Below are 15,922 nucleotides of genomic sequence, written 5' to 3' on the forward strand. Positions count from 1 at the left end.
AAAAAAAAAAAAAAAAAAATGCTTCCAGCTTCTTTCAACATGGCATGTATGACACACCTCACCTAACCCACAATTATAAAGATAACACCTTTACCTGTATTTGCATACCGCATAGAGCAGGTGCTTTTCATTATTTTCTTACCTACATATTTATCTCAACTAATCACGGCACTGCTCAGATATAAATGTTTCTTCAGGTGCCCACACACCTTGCGATAATCGTACGATAATCGCGGGAAATGTAAGGCGTGCAACCGTCTCTACTGTACGATCGCACGACTTTTATCTTAGGAACATGTTCGAAAACCCGCCGAGAATCGTACGATTGTCGGCGGGTGTGTGGCATGTTAGTAAGATAAATGCCGCGCGGGCCGGTGTGCGCAAGCGCACACTGCCCGTTCAGCATTGCGGTCATCGGAATCGGATTATCGCAAGTACGATCTGCCTGTCCAAGATGGGCAGATCGTACGTTTTTTGCGATGGTTGTAAGGTCTGTGGCGTGCCTAAAGCCATAAAAGGTGTTTTTTTTGTTTGTCTTGCATAGAGTAGGGAATGGTTAAAGTGGACCTTTCACTAAAAAAAAAAAAAATCACATCAGCATACAGCTTTTCATGCGGATATGAAATCATCTTCCATTCATTATTTTTCTGTTGCTTACAATTACTGTTTTTCCACTTCCTGGTCCTAACAGATGCATCCGGGAAAGGTTACATCAATAGAGCATTGCTGGGAAAGCTCATCTGTAATCTCACGAGATCCCAGGAAAAGGCATTTTCCTCCCGAGATATGCATGGTCACATGTCCTAGTCACATGTGCCAGAGTTCCAGAAGTAAAAAAGCAGATACAGTAATCTGCCCGTAGTAAAAAATGGCCACTGTGAGAAGAAAGGGGAGGGAAAGAAGTATAAGGGATGCAAGGAATGAAAAGTCTGCAATTATCTAGAAGTATCCTTTTTTTAGATTATTACACATTTCTAAAGGGGTCTTTGTTATCACTTTTTTTTTTTTTTGGCGTGTGTCTGAGCCCATTTTGGGGTGATTTCACTGCCTGTCCCAAAGACACAACAGCCCTTTGTGCCTAAAGTGTTAAAACTCGGCTTCCGTTTGGAAATGTATAAATAAGATGAACTTCTGGCAGCCATTCATCGCACAACTTGTTATACAAGCAGCAGCCGCCAGTAGCTATTTACATTGGCTTATAAATCCTTGTATGTTCTATATACTTAATTAACTTTCATCTACATGTACATGTACATTACATTAAGACGAATGTTATGCCATCTATAAAAAGACTGTCGATGGCTCTTAACGCAGAAACCTAATTTACACTCAAAACAGCATTCAAACTGCACAGGAAAGAACCTGATTTTTTTGGAGAAAGAGTGCTCACATTAACTCTTAAAAAGGAGAACTATGAGGTGAGTGCTTTTCACTCACCTCATAGTTCTAGCCGACCTGTGACAATGAGACTGTCACAGGTCGGCTCAGTAGATCGGGAGGTGAGCGAACATATACCGTGTTTGCTCACCTCTCGGCTCTCTGCCGTGACAGGGGAGGGGCTGGATCCCCCCTCCCCGCTCCGATCTGCCAGCGCTGACTGGCGGAACGGACGGGGGAGGGGGAGGGTACAGCTGGCTCTGCCTCTAGATAGGCAGAGCCAGCTGTCACTCACGCAGCTGGGAGAATCTCGACATCGATGTCGGGATCCGCTCCGGCTGCGGCGTCTCAGTATACCGCGAGGACTTCTAAATGATAAAAAAGGTTGGCCTTTCTTGAACATGTTCCTGCGGAGCTGTACACCGCCCAGATCAAAGTATTTCTGGGGTGGTTACAGCCCTGTGTTGACATTCAGCAGCGGACAGGAAACCTGTATAAATCAATGATCAATGACAGGCTGTCACTGCCCGCATGTAATCGCTCAAGAAGCAATTACCTGTGACTAGGTGCAAATGAGCAGCTTTGGACCCATCAGTCTGCTTTCAGAGTCGCTCATCTGTCCCTAACTGTAGGTAATTGCTCCTTGAGCGATTACATGTGGACAGGCTTAAGGTGGCCATACACTTTACAACCATCGCAAGACTAATGGTTGTAAAATAATTTTTAAAAAACGTACGATCTGCCCATCTTCGACAGGCAGATCGTACTCTCGATCATCGCAAGCCCGCCCCCCTGAACGGGCAGTGTGCGCGTGCGCACACCGGCCCGTTCAGCATTTGTCTCCCGAGCACCGTTCAAACCAGCCGAAAATCGTACGATTTTCGGCTGGTTTTCTAGCGTGCTCCTTAGACAAAAGACGTGCGACCGTACAGTAGAAATGGTCGCACGTCTTCATTCACACTGCTCGATTCTCGTACGATCGCGGGATTTCCCACGATTCTCGTACGAGAATCGAGCAGTGTTTGGGCACCTTTAGACAATGACAGGCTTCCTATCCCCAGGACCCCAGAAATACTCTAATCTGGGTGGCGCATGGCCTTGATTGCCAATGTGAACCCTGAAACTACTGCTATAAAAATTGTGACATATCAGAAATTCATAAATGTAAAATAATGCACTTTGGGGTTAAAAATAGGCAAAAGGAATACATATTAATGGGTACTCCTATAGGGAAGTCAGAAATGGAAAAAGATCTGGGGGTAATAGTAGACCACAGATTGAATAATAGCTTGCAATGCCAGGCTGTGGCAAACAAAGCTAGCAGAGTTCTGGCTTGTATTAAAAAGGGGTTCTACTGTAGAGACAAATCTATAATTGAACCACTTTATAGATCGCTGGCTCGGCCTCATCTGGAGTATGCGGGCCAGTTTTGGTCACCAATACACAAAGGATGTCCTTGAGCTGGAAAGAGTCCAGCGGAGGGCAACCAAACTAATTAAGGGGATGGAGGACCAAAGCTATGAGACAAGGTTACTAAATGTAAATATGTTCACGCTGGAAGTGAGGAGGAGATTAAGGGGGGATATGATTTTAATGTACAAGATGTTCAATGGTGATAGCAACATCAGCAATAAACTTTTTACGGTAAACTTCATAACAAAGACTAGAGGCCACCACCTAAAATTGGTGGAGAAAAGATTCCAGCACAAGGGGCGAAGGGGCTTCTTCTCAGTTAGAGCGGTTAGGGTCTGGAACTCACTGCTGCAAGCAGTGGTTTCAGCTGAGAGTATTGAATCTTTCAAAAAGCATTTGGACGATTTCCTCAGAGACCGTAACATACAGAGGTACAGGTACTCTTAAGAACAAGATCACACAGGGACTCATACACACGCATACACATGCATACAAGCAATGGGTTGAACTTGATGAACCTGTGTCTTTATTCAACCTCAAATACTATGTAACATTCATGCAGATAGGTTTGCATATACTGCTCAATACGCAGTTTACAACAAGGCCCACATATATACTTATGAATACTAGTAAAAACATGTTCTTTATGAAATTTGAGGAGGGCATAAGCAAGCAGTTGTATGTATAACTTATGTGAACTTTAACACCTGGCCTACAGTGTACTTGCAATGTGATTGGATAGAAGCAGTATATCACGGTTATACAAGCAATACAAATGACCTTAGAAAGCTTATCTGATAAGGTAATACCAAGACTGATTCTGATGTACAAAGAGCAGCAGCACTATTCTCCTAAAAATCGGAGCCGATTACTTATTATGGGCAACACATACTTATACACTTTCCAGCATTTATTAAGCCAACGTCAAGTGTAAGTGTACTTTAACCCCTTCATGACTGAGGCCTTTTTTTCATTTTTTGTACCAATGTTATATTAAAAACCTGCCATATAATGGTGGAAGTGGTAAATGATGGACCATACCAATGCAATGCAGGAAAGGGGGGTTTCAGTGGCGTCACAAGGGGGGTGCGGCCCGCACCCGGGTGACACCATTGGAGGGGTGACACCAAAATGACTAATTTTGGTGTCACCCCCCTCTGAAAAGTCGGGCGCTCGGTCATGGACCGAACGCCCGACAGTATCAGGAGAGAGGGGGCATACCTTATCCCGCCGGGTGACTGTACCCTCCTCCATCTTGTTGATGGACGCTGGCAGGTATCGGAATACTGCCACGCTGCTCGATGACGTCATGCGCATGGTGACGTCACGCGCATGCGCAGTGACGTCTCGGCGGGGTGACATTCTGTTACCGCTCCGGGTGTCACCCAGCCTCGGGACGCCCCTAGGGGGTGTTAAGGTTTCTGACTTCCAACAATAAAATGTCAAACCTTCATTTTGTGACCATTTATGTCCTAGCTACCTTTTGGCTATGCAGCATCTTTCACAAATTTGGTACTTTTGTTGTCCAAGCATCCACAATGGGGGCAAAGCTATTATACTGGATATTATTATACAGGATTTATATAGCGCCAACAGTTATAAAAGAAATCTAAAAGCTTTTCACTGCCTGCACACCCTGGCTCTCTCCAAACACAACAATGAAGAGCTCCGAATGACCCAACCACCAAAAGACAACAATGTATTCTTGAGAATTCTGTTATAGCTTTGGTTAGAGCAGATATGTGCTTAAGGCCTTGTTCACACCAAATGCAGAGCAGATCCGCTCAGGTTTCTGCACACGCAGTGCAGTGGGTTGCGCCGCTTTTTTTTTGGTAAAAAAATATGTATATTTTTTTTTTGTTTAACATGGGCTTTCAGTGCGTTCCAGGCATTTGCATGCGTTTTTGATGCGTTTGCATGCGTTCCAAAACAGGTCAAATAGGTCTTGCTGCAGTTTTTTCACCTGCTCTGGAACTGCACGCCGCAATGTAAACTGGAGCAAAAAATACCATTGGAATACATTGGACGCAGTTTTGATCCGGTCTGCAACTGCTCGGCGCCTGGTGTGAACAAGGCCTAAGGCTGAGTTCACACCTGGGCGTATAGAATATGCGCGTTTTCCCCGCGATTTGCGGTAAAAGAAACGCGCAACAAACGTGCGTTTACGAGGGCTATCTTGCTGTATCCTAATGGATACGTGCGGAAAACATGCCCCAAAGAAGCTCCTGCACTTCTTTGGGCGTAGGTTCCTACGCACTGAAATACGCCCAGGTGGGAACCATGCCCGTAGAATGTGAAAAACAATAATTGCCTGAGCGTTTTACAGCGCGTCTCTACGCGCTGTAAAACAGATAGTCCATGGTCCCATCGCACTCCTGACCGCGTGAATCCCTTCAAGAATTGGGTGCTGCGGTAGTCAACGGGTGGAAGCCGTAACAGACAACCAATTGCAGCACTAATGTGTATGTGGTAGGGATGCACTGATACAGATACCAGGATCGGTACAGATACTAGGCATTTTTACAAGTAATCTGACTCGTGAAAATGCCCTGATGCAAAGTGCTGAAACCAGTGCTTTACATTTTTTTAAAGGACTACTGTGCATTTATTTTTTTAGCTGCATGCACTATTTATGCAGTTCGCACTGGACCGGAACACAGGCACTAATGTGCCATGCGTTTAGGTGTCGGCGATTGCACTGGGGGCGGGGGCTGCGTTGCCATTGACTTGCACCGCCCCCTCCCGCCCCAAAACAAAGTGAGCTGGACGGGTTGCGTTCCAGAGGCCGAACGCTCTGGAACGCACTCTTTATGGTCTGACTGGGCCTTCATGACAGGATGCTGTTACACTGGTTAATGCTAATCAGATTGTATACATGCATACAGATATGTATATACATGCCTGGGCGAAGACTGCACACATACGTTCAGAACAACTTTCACAAGCATACAATTCCCAGCTGTCTTTGTTACGTACAGATGGCTGTATATAACACCTGTGATTTGGAGGCACAGAAATATGCTGGGGCTTTTTTCTTAATCGTGTACAGCCCTCTACACACTGTGCACAAGCTCTTATCATTACAAAATAAATAAATCAAGCTCTACAAATGATTGTGCTACTTTGTGGCTTATATTTGTACCATGTATGAAATATGCTAAAGACAAAATACACACACAGTCATTGACTCATTACCTGTTGCTCCATATTCCATAGAAGAGTTCCACAAATGCAAAGGATAAATTCAAGCAGAGAAAACAGAATAAGTTTCTTGATGTAGAATCTGAGAAGATTGACCTGCAACATTAAAACCGTAAAAAAAATTAAAGACACAGAAGCAGCAGCAACATATCATTTCACAACCAACTCGTCGATAATGAGAATAGTTGTCAACTATTCATTCCCATTATCGATTAGTTGGTTGGATCTCCTAGCCCTCTCCTCCACGCTGGGAGGAGGGTACAGCAAGCAGTGGGCAGGTGAAATAGCCAGCCTGCTATTGGCTATTGCAATTTGAAATGGCTAATAGCAGGCTGGCTATTGTACCAGCCTGCTACCTGCTGTATTTACATTCAGCTGCCGTCTGTGGAATCTTGCCACTGGCAGCTGTCATTCTCTGGATGAAGCTATTCAAGCACCATGTACTTCCAGTACAGTACAAATATTAAAAAATAAATGATAAAAAAGGTGGGGGAAAAAAAAGGAAATTAATTTTCGGTTTCAACCTGACAAATTCTGCTGTGGGTAGTGCGTTGCAGTGCCATTCATTTCAATGGCACCCCAAACGTGCCTCCCACAGTGTGATCACCCGCACTGGAACGCACGATACTGCAATGCCATGCGTTCCAGTGCAGTTGCAAAATAATTGTGCATGCAGTTTTATTCTGAAGTAAACTTTAGGTGTGTAACACTGCATTTGTGTATTTTATTTTAAATGAAGGATGGTATTTTGTTTTTATCCGATTAATTGAAAATAAAATCGGTCAACTAATCAATTATTACAATAATCATTAGTTGCAGCCCTACAGCCAACTACTTCAAAAACGACACCATTTCCATGTAAAACCAGTGTTGACTAATAGAACTTTCCTCTGACACATGCAGGGTAGCAAAACCTGAAAGATGAGTCAGTGTAAATGAAGGATTATTTCCGGCTTATGTGGCCAGAAAGGAATGCGTGATACGTATACACTATGCATCCCTCTACATATAGTTTTTGACTTTTCAAAAAAGGAACAAAAAACATTGTGTCTGGATGGAATGCTGCAATAATCAGAGTATGAGTAGGGGATGGTTAGAGCCCCTGCCAGGTTTCTTGTTGGCCATCTGAATTCAATTTAGGTGATTTACCGTTGTTTCCTGTCCCATAAGCCAAACAGGAAGTGGAAGAAAATCAAAGTGAAGCTGTTATGAGAACAAATGTTTTCACTGGAAGGTTTGCCCTCTCTACTTGTTCTGTTCTGGCAATTTCTCTCTTTAGCCCATAGATCTCTCTCTGTAGATCTTCTGGGTGACATGTTATGCTATGAAGACAAGAAACCCGATTTCTGGATCAGTACATTAGAAACAGATTTTTCAATTTTGATAGCTGGGCGAGAGTTAAGTGACCTCAGTTTCCTCATCTTTCCCTGGATATTGGAGATGTATATTTGAGGACCTGGATTGGCACACTTCCTGTAACCATTGAGGCGTTTCCACTCTCCCATGTTGGCATTTTTACTTAAAGCGTATGTTAGTACTAAATTTAACATTGCAGATGTGTCTTTCTATGTGTGTATCATGCTGTAGTTTTATTTCTTCTTTTGGGCAGACATACCTGGCGATCCTGCCAGTCCCTCTTCTTTGCTTTTGAAATCTGACCACATCAAGCATGGCAGCAGATCCATACTGGCATGGTCAGTTTGTGTACCACTGTTTCCCTGAAGTTACAGGGCGCCATACCTGTATCTCTGTAGTCAGTTTTCCTCATATGCTACTTCACCAATCCCAGCCTGCCTTTCCCCGACACACTCGTGGCCAATCCCAGCCTGCCTTTCCCCGACACACTCGTGGCCAATCCCAGACTGCCTTTCCAAGACACACTCGTGGCCAATCTCAGCCTGCCTTTCCCCGACACACTCGTGGCCAATCTCAGCCTGCCTTTCCCCGACACACTCGTGGCCAATGCCAACCTGCCTTTCCCCGACTCACCCCTGGCCAATCCCAGCCTGCCTTTCCTGACACACCCCTGGCATATCCCAGCCTGCTTTTCCCTACACACCCCTGGCAAATCTAAGCCTGCCTTTTTTGGACACACCCCTGGCCAATCCCAGCCTGCCTTTGCCGACAGTCCTGACCAATCCCAGCCCACCTTTCTTGACATGCCCTTGGACACCAATTAAAGCCTGCCTTTTCAACACGGCCTCTACCATCCCAAACCAAGTATCCTGCCTTAACCTTTTCCAAAATGCCCCCTGCCAATCACAGCTTGTAGGAGCGTGGACCGAAGACAATATAAAAGACAGGGAAAGTACTTCCTCTCCTGTGTGTAAGGTCACAAACAGCCCACCAGCTTACTAGAATGACACACACACACACAATGTGGAATAATAACCTATGGAATGCTGTGCCGTCATTTGACCGCCAAATAAAACAAAAATGTTTATTTAGGTCTAATTATGGGACATAACCCATATTTCATGTATTACAACCTCCTTTAATTGCAGTGCATACACAAACTTTAAATTGGATGAAGAATATAAAGAGAGACACTGGAACATGCCAAAGTGGCTGTAAACACCCAAACTCCCAGGACAACATTAAGGCTTATAACAGGGAGATCTCACGGAGTGCCTGACAGCTATAAGAGATTGTCTAACCCATCTAACCAGACTCCACCCATCAATAAAACACCACCATTGGGTGGACGGATGATTTGACTACCTTTGCACGGCACCTTGACATTGTATGTGTCATTGCAGCAGAACTCCAGGAAAAAAATCTATTATAAAACATAGGTTGGGTCTGTGTAATTACCTGTAATGATTCATATGTAATGTCCAGAGGGATGCAGGAGATGCTCAAATTTTCAATTCAATTGAAAAGTCGAATTTTGTGGAATGAGGGCGACCCAAGGGGGTCACACACTGGTCAAATCTCGGCTGAGTCAGCAAGACATAATTCGACCAGTGTATGCCTGCTTAACACTTCCATGTATTACCTCTGACAGAGATCAAAATACTCCCCCTGACAAGGACGGAGCCATCTTTGTTCAGACATCATCCAGAGTATATCCTTCCTGGACAGAATATGTGGCTCGGAGATGACACGATCATGTAAATCCTGTTGCCCGAGCATCTCTTGGCCATTATTTATTTACTAATGCAGATTTATATGGTTACTGTAAGGTCGACTTTAAAGCCCATGTCTGGACCAGATCTGAAGCAGATCTGCAAACGCAGTTTTCTTCAGCTTAAAATGGGCTTCAGGTGCAGTCCAGGGCATTTAAATGCATTTTTGGAGTGGTTACATATATTTTTGTGCGTTCCGGACCAGAAACAAATAGTGCATGCAGCATTTCTTTTTCCCGCTCCGGAAGGGACCTCACTGGTGTGAACAGAGCTAAGAAATACCATAGGAATACATTGGGATGAATTTCAGGTGTGGACAAAAACTATCCTGGTCTGGGCAGGTACATACCATTTTCCGGACCAGATCTGAAATGCAGTGCATTGCGTTTTTACTGTGAATTTGCTGCGTTCTAGATTTTTTTTTAAGCTTAAAATGGTCTTACAGGTGCATTCCAGTGCGTTCTTGATGCGTTTATATGCATTCCAGACCAGACAAAATAAGACAAGCAGTATTTTCCTGGTCTGGAACAGAGGCCAGAAACAGCATAGGGGTGCATTAAGATGCATTTTGGGTCCGGAAACAATCTGGTCTGGAGATGATCTGGATGTGGTGTGAATGGGCCCTTAAGCCTGATACACAATTTCCTTCCACTGGGGTCCTCGCTGTCATACAAGCTTACTTCTAAGTCCTGAAAATCATTTTATTTTAAAATGACACTAAACTCAGGAGTTAAATCTTAAAAATACATTAGGTACCTAAACCAAAAATGTATCTTATTTGTGTATCACTCGGCTGTAGATCCTTAAATCATCTCTGAATTCATGCTTACACTGTTCTTCCTTCTGGAGGGTGGCTACTTTTGTTCCCCATGGTCCCTGTGTGTGTTGTAAAGCAGACACTGCTCCAAGCTCACTCCTGTGATGGACTACAATCTTGATACGAACTATTAAACTAAACATGAGATTGTACCATCATCTGTGTGGGCAACCCAACATGTTAGTCGCCCATCATCCAATTCATTATTAGAGAAATGTGACAACAGTGGCGTCATCCATGGACAATCAATCGCTGTGGTGTCACCCACGGGCAATCGCTGCTAAACACTTGTCACCTCTCATACCATAAGGCTAAGAGAGAAGTCAACTACAGGATGAGGACATTTTTAACCTATAATCTACTGTGCCCCTAAAGAAGTGGCCTATACAGACCCGTTCATGGGTATGGACTCTATAGCCATCAGATGACCCGATACACGTGCAGTAGGTGCAGATCCATGACACGAAGGGTCACATACAACTGACCATAAAATCTCTGTACAATCAACTTCAGATCTACCAAATCTATGAAAGAGGAGGAGCTACCTAAACCAATTAATTTGTATCCAACCTTGCACTACAAAGTTGTTGGTAGATCTTTAGGAGATTGTACAATCAGATTGTAACATGTGTGATGAGATGAAGTGTAGCTCCGATCCCAGGACATACAGCACGACATATAGTGCCACGTGTACACTTACCTGATCCAGCCCGACACTTTCCGGACCAGGTTGAATTTAGGTGGCTTATATTCATCATCCTTTATAGACAATGGCAACATCCTGGCAGCCGCTTCTGGGGACAGCCGAGTGCTGGAACACCCGATCACCAGATATACCCTTTATATATCCGACCTTCGCCGCCCCTTCCCTTCGTGCCCGGCTCTCCACCGGTATCCTGATGGCTCCGATCCCTCAGAACCCGTGCCGAGCCCCGGGAGCCGCTTCCTCCTTCCGGGAAGTTGCGGGTGGCTTGACACGCAAGCACTTAGCAACCAATAAGATCAGAGAACAACGCGCCGACTTCCTGGCACAGCCACTGGGACAGCACAGCGCTGACTGAGCTTTACTGGTAGGAGGGGGGAGATGAAGTGCCAGCAACAATGATGGCCGCAGCGTGTTCTGCTACATTACGTCACTGCGTACAAGAGAATTCAATGGCTGTACACTGGCACTAGGAGTGCCAGCATCAAACATGGCGTCGTCGTGCTCTACGTCGTTACGTCACTCCGTACGGAAGAACTCAAGGAGGCAGCTGTGCATTGGGAGTAAGTGAACAAGCATGGTGACTTTATTATAACCGAGCCATAGATCCTGTATGGTTACAGGGCGGAAGCTTCACGGCCCTAATGGCATTATAAGCTCTGGCAGCCTATAATCATATAATGGGTTTATTATCACTTTAATGCCTTCAAAATCTCAGCTTCTAACTGATATGGCCACTGGACTTTGCACCCTTGTGTATCCAGTCCCATAGAATTACAGTATACAATTGTAATGGGTAAGGCATGAGAAGCTACGCACCTCATTCAAACCTGCAAAGAGGTAAATGCAAAATGTGCCAGATCACCGACATAAACCTCACGACTCATTGTATTATAATGTATTGTGTTCCTATTTATGATAAATAGGGTAGGACTTGCAAAGTCTTCGGATTCTTCTGCAGTTTATGTCTTTCATTACGCTTTTTTCACCCTGTCCCCCAACCGCTGGGCTTGATTTCCACATTCTAAAGATTGGTAAGCTGCAAAATATGCATTTTGTTCTTGGGTTTAGATATAATTTATGTTAGCCTTACACTCTTCGATTTTTCATGGCGCTAAGCCATAGAAATCACTCAGTTCCCCCATCCACACAACAGCATGGATGGGGGAATCTCCCCTGCTGGCTATTGTATTCAGACAGCCACATACACACAGCTTTCTTATGCCTGAGCAATGACTGGATCTGATTGGATGCAGCTGCTGTTCAGCCAACTATTTTCCACCCGGCACCTATTTTTCGGTCAAGGTTTGTGAGGCCGGGTGATCCTGGCAGGGCCACCCATGGCGTGAACTTCGGCCAGTTCAGCAGGAATCTGCAGAAATTCGTGCTGTGTAGGGCTAGACTTTAGGGATGCACCGATACTAATATTGGTGCTGATCCCGAGTATTTGGGCGAGTACACGTACTCGCCCAAGTGCTCTGATGGCTAGCCCGATACCTGAGCTTCTGGTATCGGGAAGCCGGGCAGCGAGTCATTAAACGCTGTCCGGCTTCCTAATTGGCTGTCTCCATGCTCCCTCGTCACTTGGGAAGCCGGGCAACGTGTAATGACTCGCCGCCTAGATTCATGATTGGTCAGGAAGCTGGCCAATCACAAAGCCGGATGACAAGTCATTACCCGCGCCCGAGAATCCGACTCCATGCTCTGTTGTCACCAGCTGACAAGGGAGCATGAAGCTGGCTTTCTTGCCAATCAGACACATTGTTGCCTCTGGCATCGCCTTCACTTATTTAAAGAAACAATTCAAGATTAATATAAATATAGATCACTGAATGCTATCTTTTTTTTGTTTCAGCTTTTTTGAAAAAACTGTCACAGATTATTCACTGTAATCTTTTTGAGACGTTTTTTCTGATACTGTGTTATATATTTCCAATGAAGTCGTAATGCCGTATTATATTCACTAACCAAAGCTGATTTTATCCATCTACTATCATCTATTATTACTTAATCTTAATCGAAGCTGATTTTATCTATTTATTATTATTCAATTTTACTATTTATTCTTTGTCATCTAAGTTCATCACGATTATTCACTTACGTTTGAATGTCATTTATATCTATTAGCCATAGGCTACACTTTATGTTGTTCACATAGTGATACAAACCATCTTTTTCGTTTACTTTTTATGACTGTTTCGAATACACATAATTTATACATTGATATCCACTGATCACTCAACCCAATCTGTGAATATTTACACATATTTTGTTGACTTTATCTCTAGCGCTGTGTTCCAAGTACTCTATCTATCTAAAGGCGGTTCACCTCCTTTATTTTCATAGCTGCTTTTTGATACAAGTACAATTTAGCCATATCCAGGAGCGCAGATTTATTTTTCCTACACACTTTTGCTATGCCCGGAGGTATGGCCAGCTTGTTTGACTTTCTCATTATAAGAAGGATGTTTGTATTTCATTTCAAATACTTTGCTGAATGGGATATTATGTTGCTAATCCTCCCTTCTTTTTCATACAATGTTTTCTGTATTTTTATTGTTTTGTTGTGTTTTATTCTGAATATTGTACTTTTTCTGTATGTACCTTCTTTATGCTCAATAAAAATGTAAGTGGAGGAAAAAAATGCCTGTCAGTAGCAGCAGCAGACGAAGAGCGCTGTATGTAGTATCCAGAATGAATGAAGCTAGGATTGTTACTGTAAACAGCTTCAGTTCACACCAACCATAATCATCATTAGAGGTACCTTATATGAATTAGGGTGCTTAATAAAAAAAAGTCCTGGAGTTCTTCTTTAAAGTAACTTATGTTATAAGTGTTTCACATTTTGACATGCTTGTGCTTCCATTTGGTTTTCGTGAATGTAAATTACAGATTTACATTTGTTTGGAATTTTCAGGTCTAAATTTAGCAGGTGCTCATCATTCTGTCACTCAGCTTTCTCTTCCTATCAGCTTCTTGTCCGTAAATGAACTGATTGTACTATTCCTTCTCTCATAGTCGAGCCCTGTTGTACAGTTTTAGATTGCTCCCTTAAGTGCTGGCCCAACTTCCGGTTCTAGGGTGGCTTCACTCCCTAGCAGGGTGCTTTGGAGCCAAGCTTTCATGCGTGAACTGCAGGGGGACATGGTGATGCTGCCTGCAACTACACACGCAGGCAGCCTGAGACCTCTACAGAAAAAAAACCTGGGACATGCATGCGTGCTGGCAAGGTTGCAATGCATGGTGGGACTTGTAGCCCCACTGAATGAAATAGCATATGGCATATGACATAGTGATGTCACGTGTGCACTCTCCCCGCCAGGAAGTGCGTGAAAACGGCGCACAGAAAACAGGATGATGGGTATAAAAAATAAAGAAAGAAAGCAGTTTTGAATGACTAGGAAGGAACGTTCGTTAGGCTTTACTAGTGATTAAATGTATGGGAGGAATGTGTAGTCAACATTCCTCCCAATCCCTTCCCGCCACTGACGCCACAGCACAGCAGAGTATCGGGGGCACTGTATGGCTTTTTCTTTCTTGTGAATACTGGACAAGGGAGAGCATAGAGTTTCAGCTGTAGCGAAATAACCTTCAGTTGATCCTCCATTGATATCCTGGATTGATTAACGGCATCGTTCTACCTGCCTCCCTCAGGGATAACGTGTGTGCCACATATTTTTTGTTTTTGCATTTATGGCTCCCACTGACGCCACTGCATTTTTATTTTCAAAGTCTTTTATTCATTTTTCCACATTTAAACAAACAGGTATACATTTGCAACTGGATGCTTTGTACAAACATTTTAGTGTCTCCAGACCACAAAAATCCCCACATACTTCATTCTATTTTTAGCATGACATCCTTTTATATAGAGAGTACTGTCTACCACCCTGTATTTTGTAAACAATGAAACTGTCATGGATACTTTACTGGTAGGACCACGTCCTTCTATTTCAGTAGGGGATACATCTCTTTTTCGAATTACATCTGTGCCACTGCATTTTTAAAAATCTTTCTGATCATTCAGGCATTTATTATTCCAATCGACCACTGACATAGGGGCATTTTTTTTACTTCCTCTGGCCACAGTCTGGACCCCATTCGGTCCTACTTGCAGTGAATTGGCCCATTATGTAAAATATTTAGGTACCACTGATCCAAATGTAATGAAAAATTAATTTCTAACATTAAATTAAAAAAACCCTCTGAACTAAACCACAAGAGGGCGCTCCGTGTTTTCTAATCAGTGTGTATTGCTTTAGTTTGACAGTTAACTGATATTTTCTGCAGCATTGTTTTATTGCCAGCTTGGATTGTTTATTCCTCAGTGAAAGTCTTGGATTATACCTTCCTCTCTAAAGTAGTAGCCAGACGCCTTCTATTGTTTTTAGTCTTGAGTGAAAGTACTGCACTAATTACAGATTACGGATGTGATTAAAGTGAAGCTATCAGTAATTGTCAGTCTGCATAAATGAATTGATGTCACAATATATAGTGACGGTATAAATAAAATTAAATCTAATTGGTACCTTTTTTTTTTTTTTTTATCATTCAAAACCAATTGTTAAGCAGGTGTTCTCAACCTGCGGGTCGCAACCCAAAAGTGGGTCGCAACCCACAGTTGAGGGGGTCCCCACGTGCCTTGTGCTGCTCTAGGTAAGAGGCTCCTCAGCCTCCACCTAGCGTAGCAGTTCTCCTAGATGACGCTGCAGCAGCAGTGGCCAGAGAGGACCAGAGAGAGGGGAGCAGGCAGGAGTGAGGGGAGGTGAGTGCTTGATCACCACAGAGCCCGCAACTGGGCACCACAGAGCCCGCACTGGACGCCACCAGAAAAGTCCCACTAGCCACCTGAGAGCCCGCATAGCCTCCTGAGAGACCACACAGATACTAGTATTGGTGCATCCCTACATTTTACGGTTGGGGGTCACCACAACTTGCCAAATGTTACCAAGGGTTCCCGGCCCTAGAAAGGTTGAGAACCACTGCTGTAAAGTGACTGTGTCTAGGCCTGAGAGGAGCATTTTGATGTCATGAGTCTGTTGCAGACAGAAGAAAAAAAATAATCTCTTCTGCCAGAGTAATCCCTCACTTGGACTATAGTAACTATCTGGCAGGCGGGTGCAAAAGTAGGGGAATAATCTGTATAACAATATAAGAACACTGTAGTCACCAGGATTTACATAATTGTATCCTTTTAGTTGAGGATGTTAGAATGTAGATGCTGACTCTGGATAATACCTGAACATGGCATCTGCGTTCATGTTCTTAACAGGAAATGTATAG

General features: G+C 43.7%; 1 protein-coding gene across 3 annotated transcripts in view; it reads right to left on the reverse strand.

The window, feature by feature from the left end:
• Positions 1–11,015, reverse strand: part of SLC30A7 (solute carrier family 30 member 7) — a 37,623-nt gene extending 26,608 nt beyond the window's left edge. For all 3 annotated transcript variants that reach the window (XM_018561973.1, XM_018561974.1, XM_018561972.1), the window contains exons 1-2: positions 10,637–11,015; positions 5,986–6,087 (exon numbers count right to left, since the gene is read on the reverse strand). In XM_018561973.1, coding sequence (XP_018417475.1) covers positions 5,986–6,087; positions 10,637–10,716 — 182 coding nt within the window. In that variant the 5' untranslated portion in view covers positions 10,717–11,015. The remainder of the gene's footprint in view (positions 1–5,985; positions 6,088–10,636) is intronic.
• Between the last annotated feature and the right edge of the window lie 4,907 nt (positions 11,016–15,922).

Source organism: Nanorana parkeri, unplaced genomic scaffold (assembly GCF_000935625.1).
Source record: "Nanorana parkeri isolate BGI_ZX_2015 unplaced genomic scaffold, ASM93562v1 scaffold553, whole genome shotgun sequence".
Lineage (NCBI taxonomy): Eukaryota > Metazoa > Chordata > Amphibia > Anura > Dicroglossidae > Nanorana > Nanorana parkeri.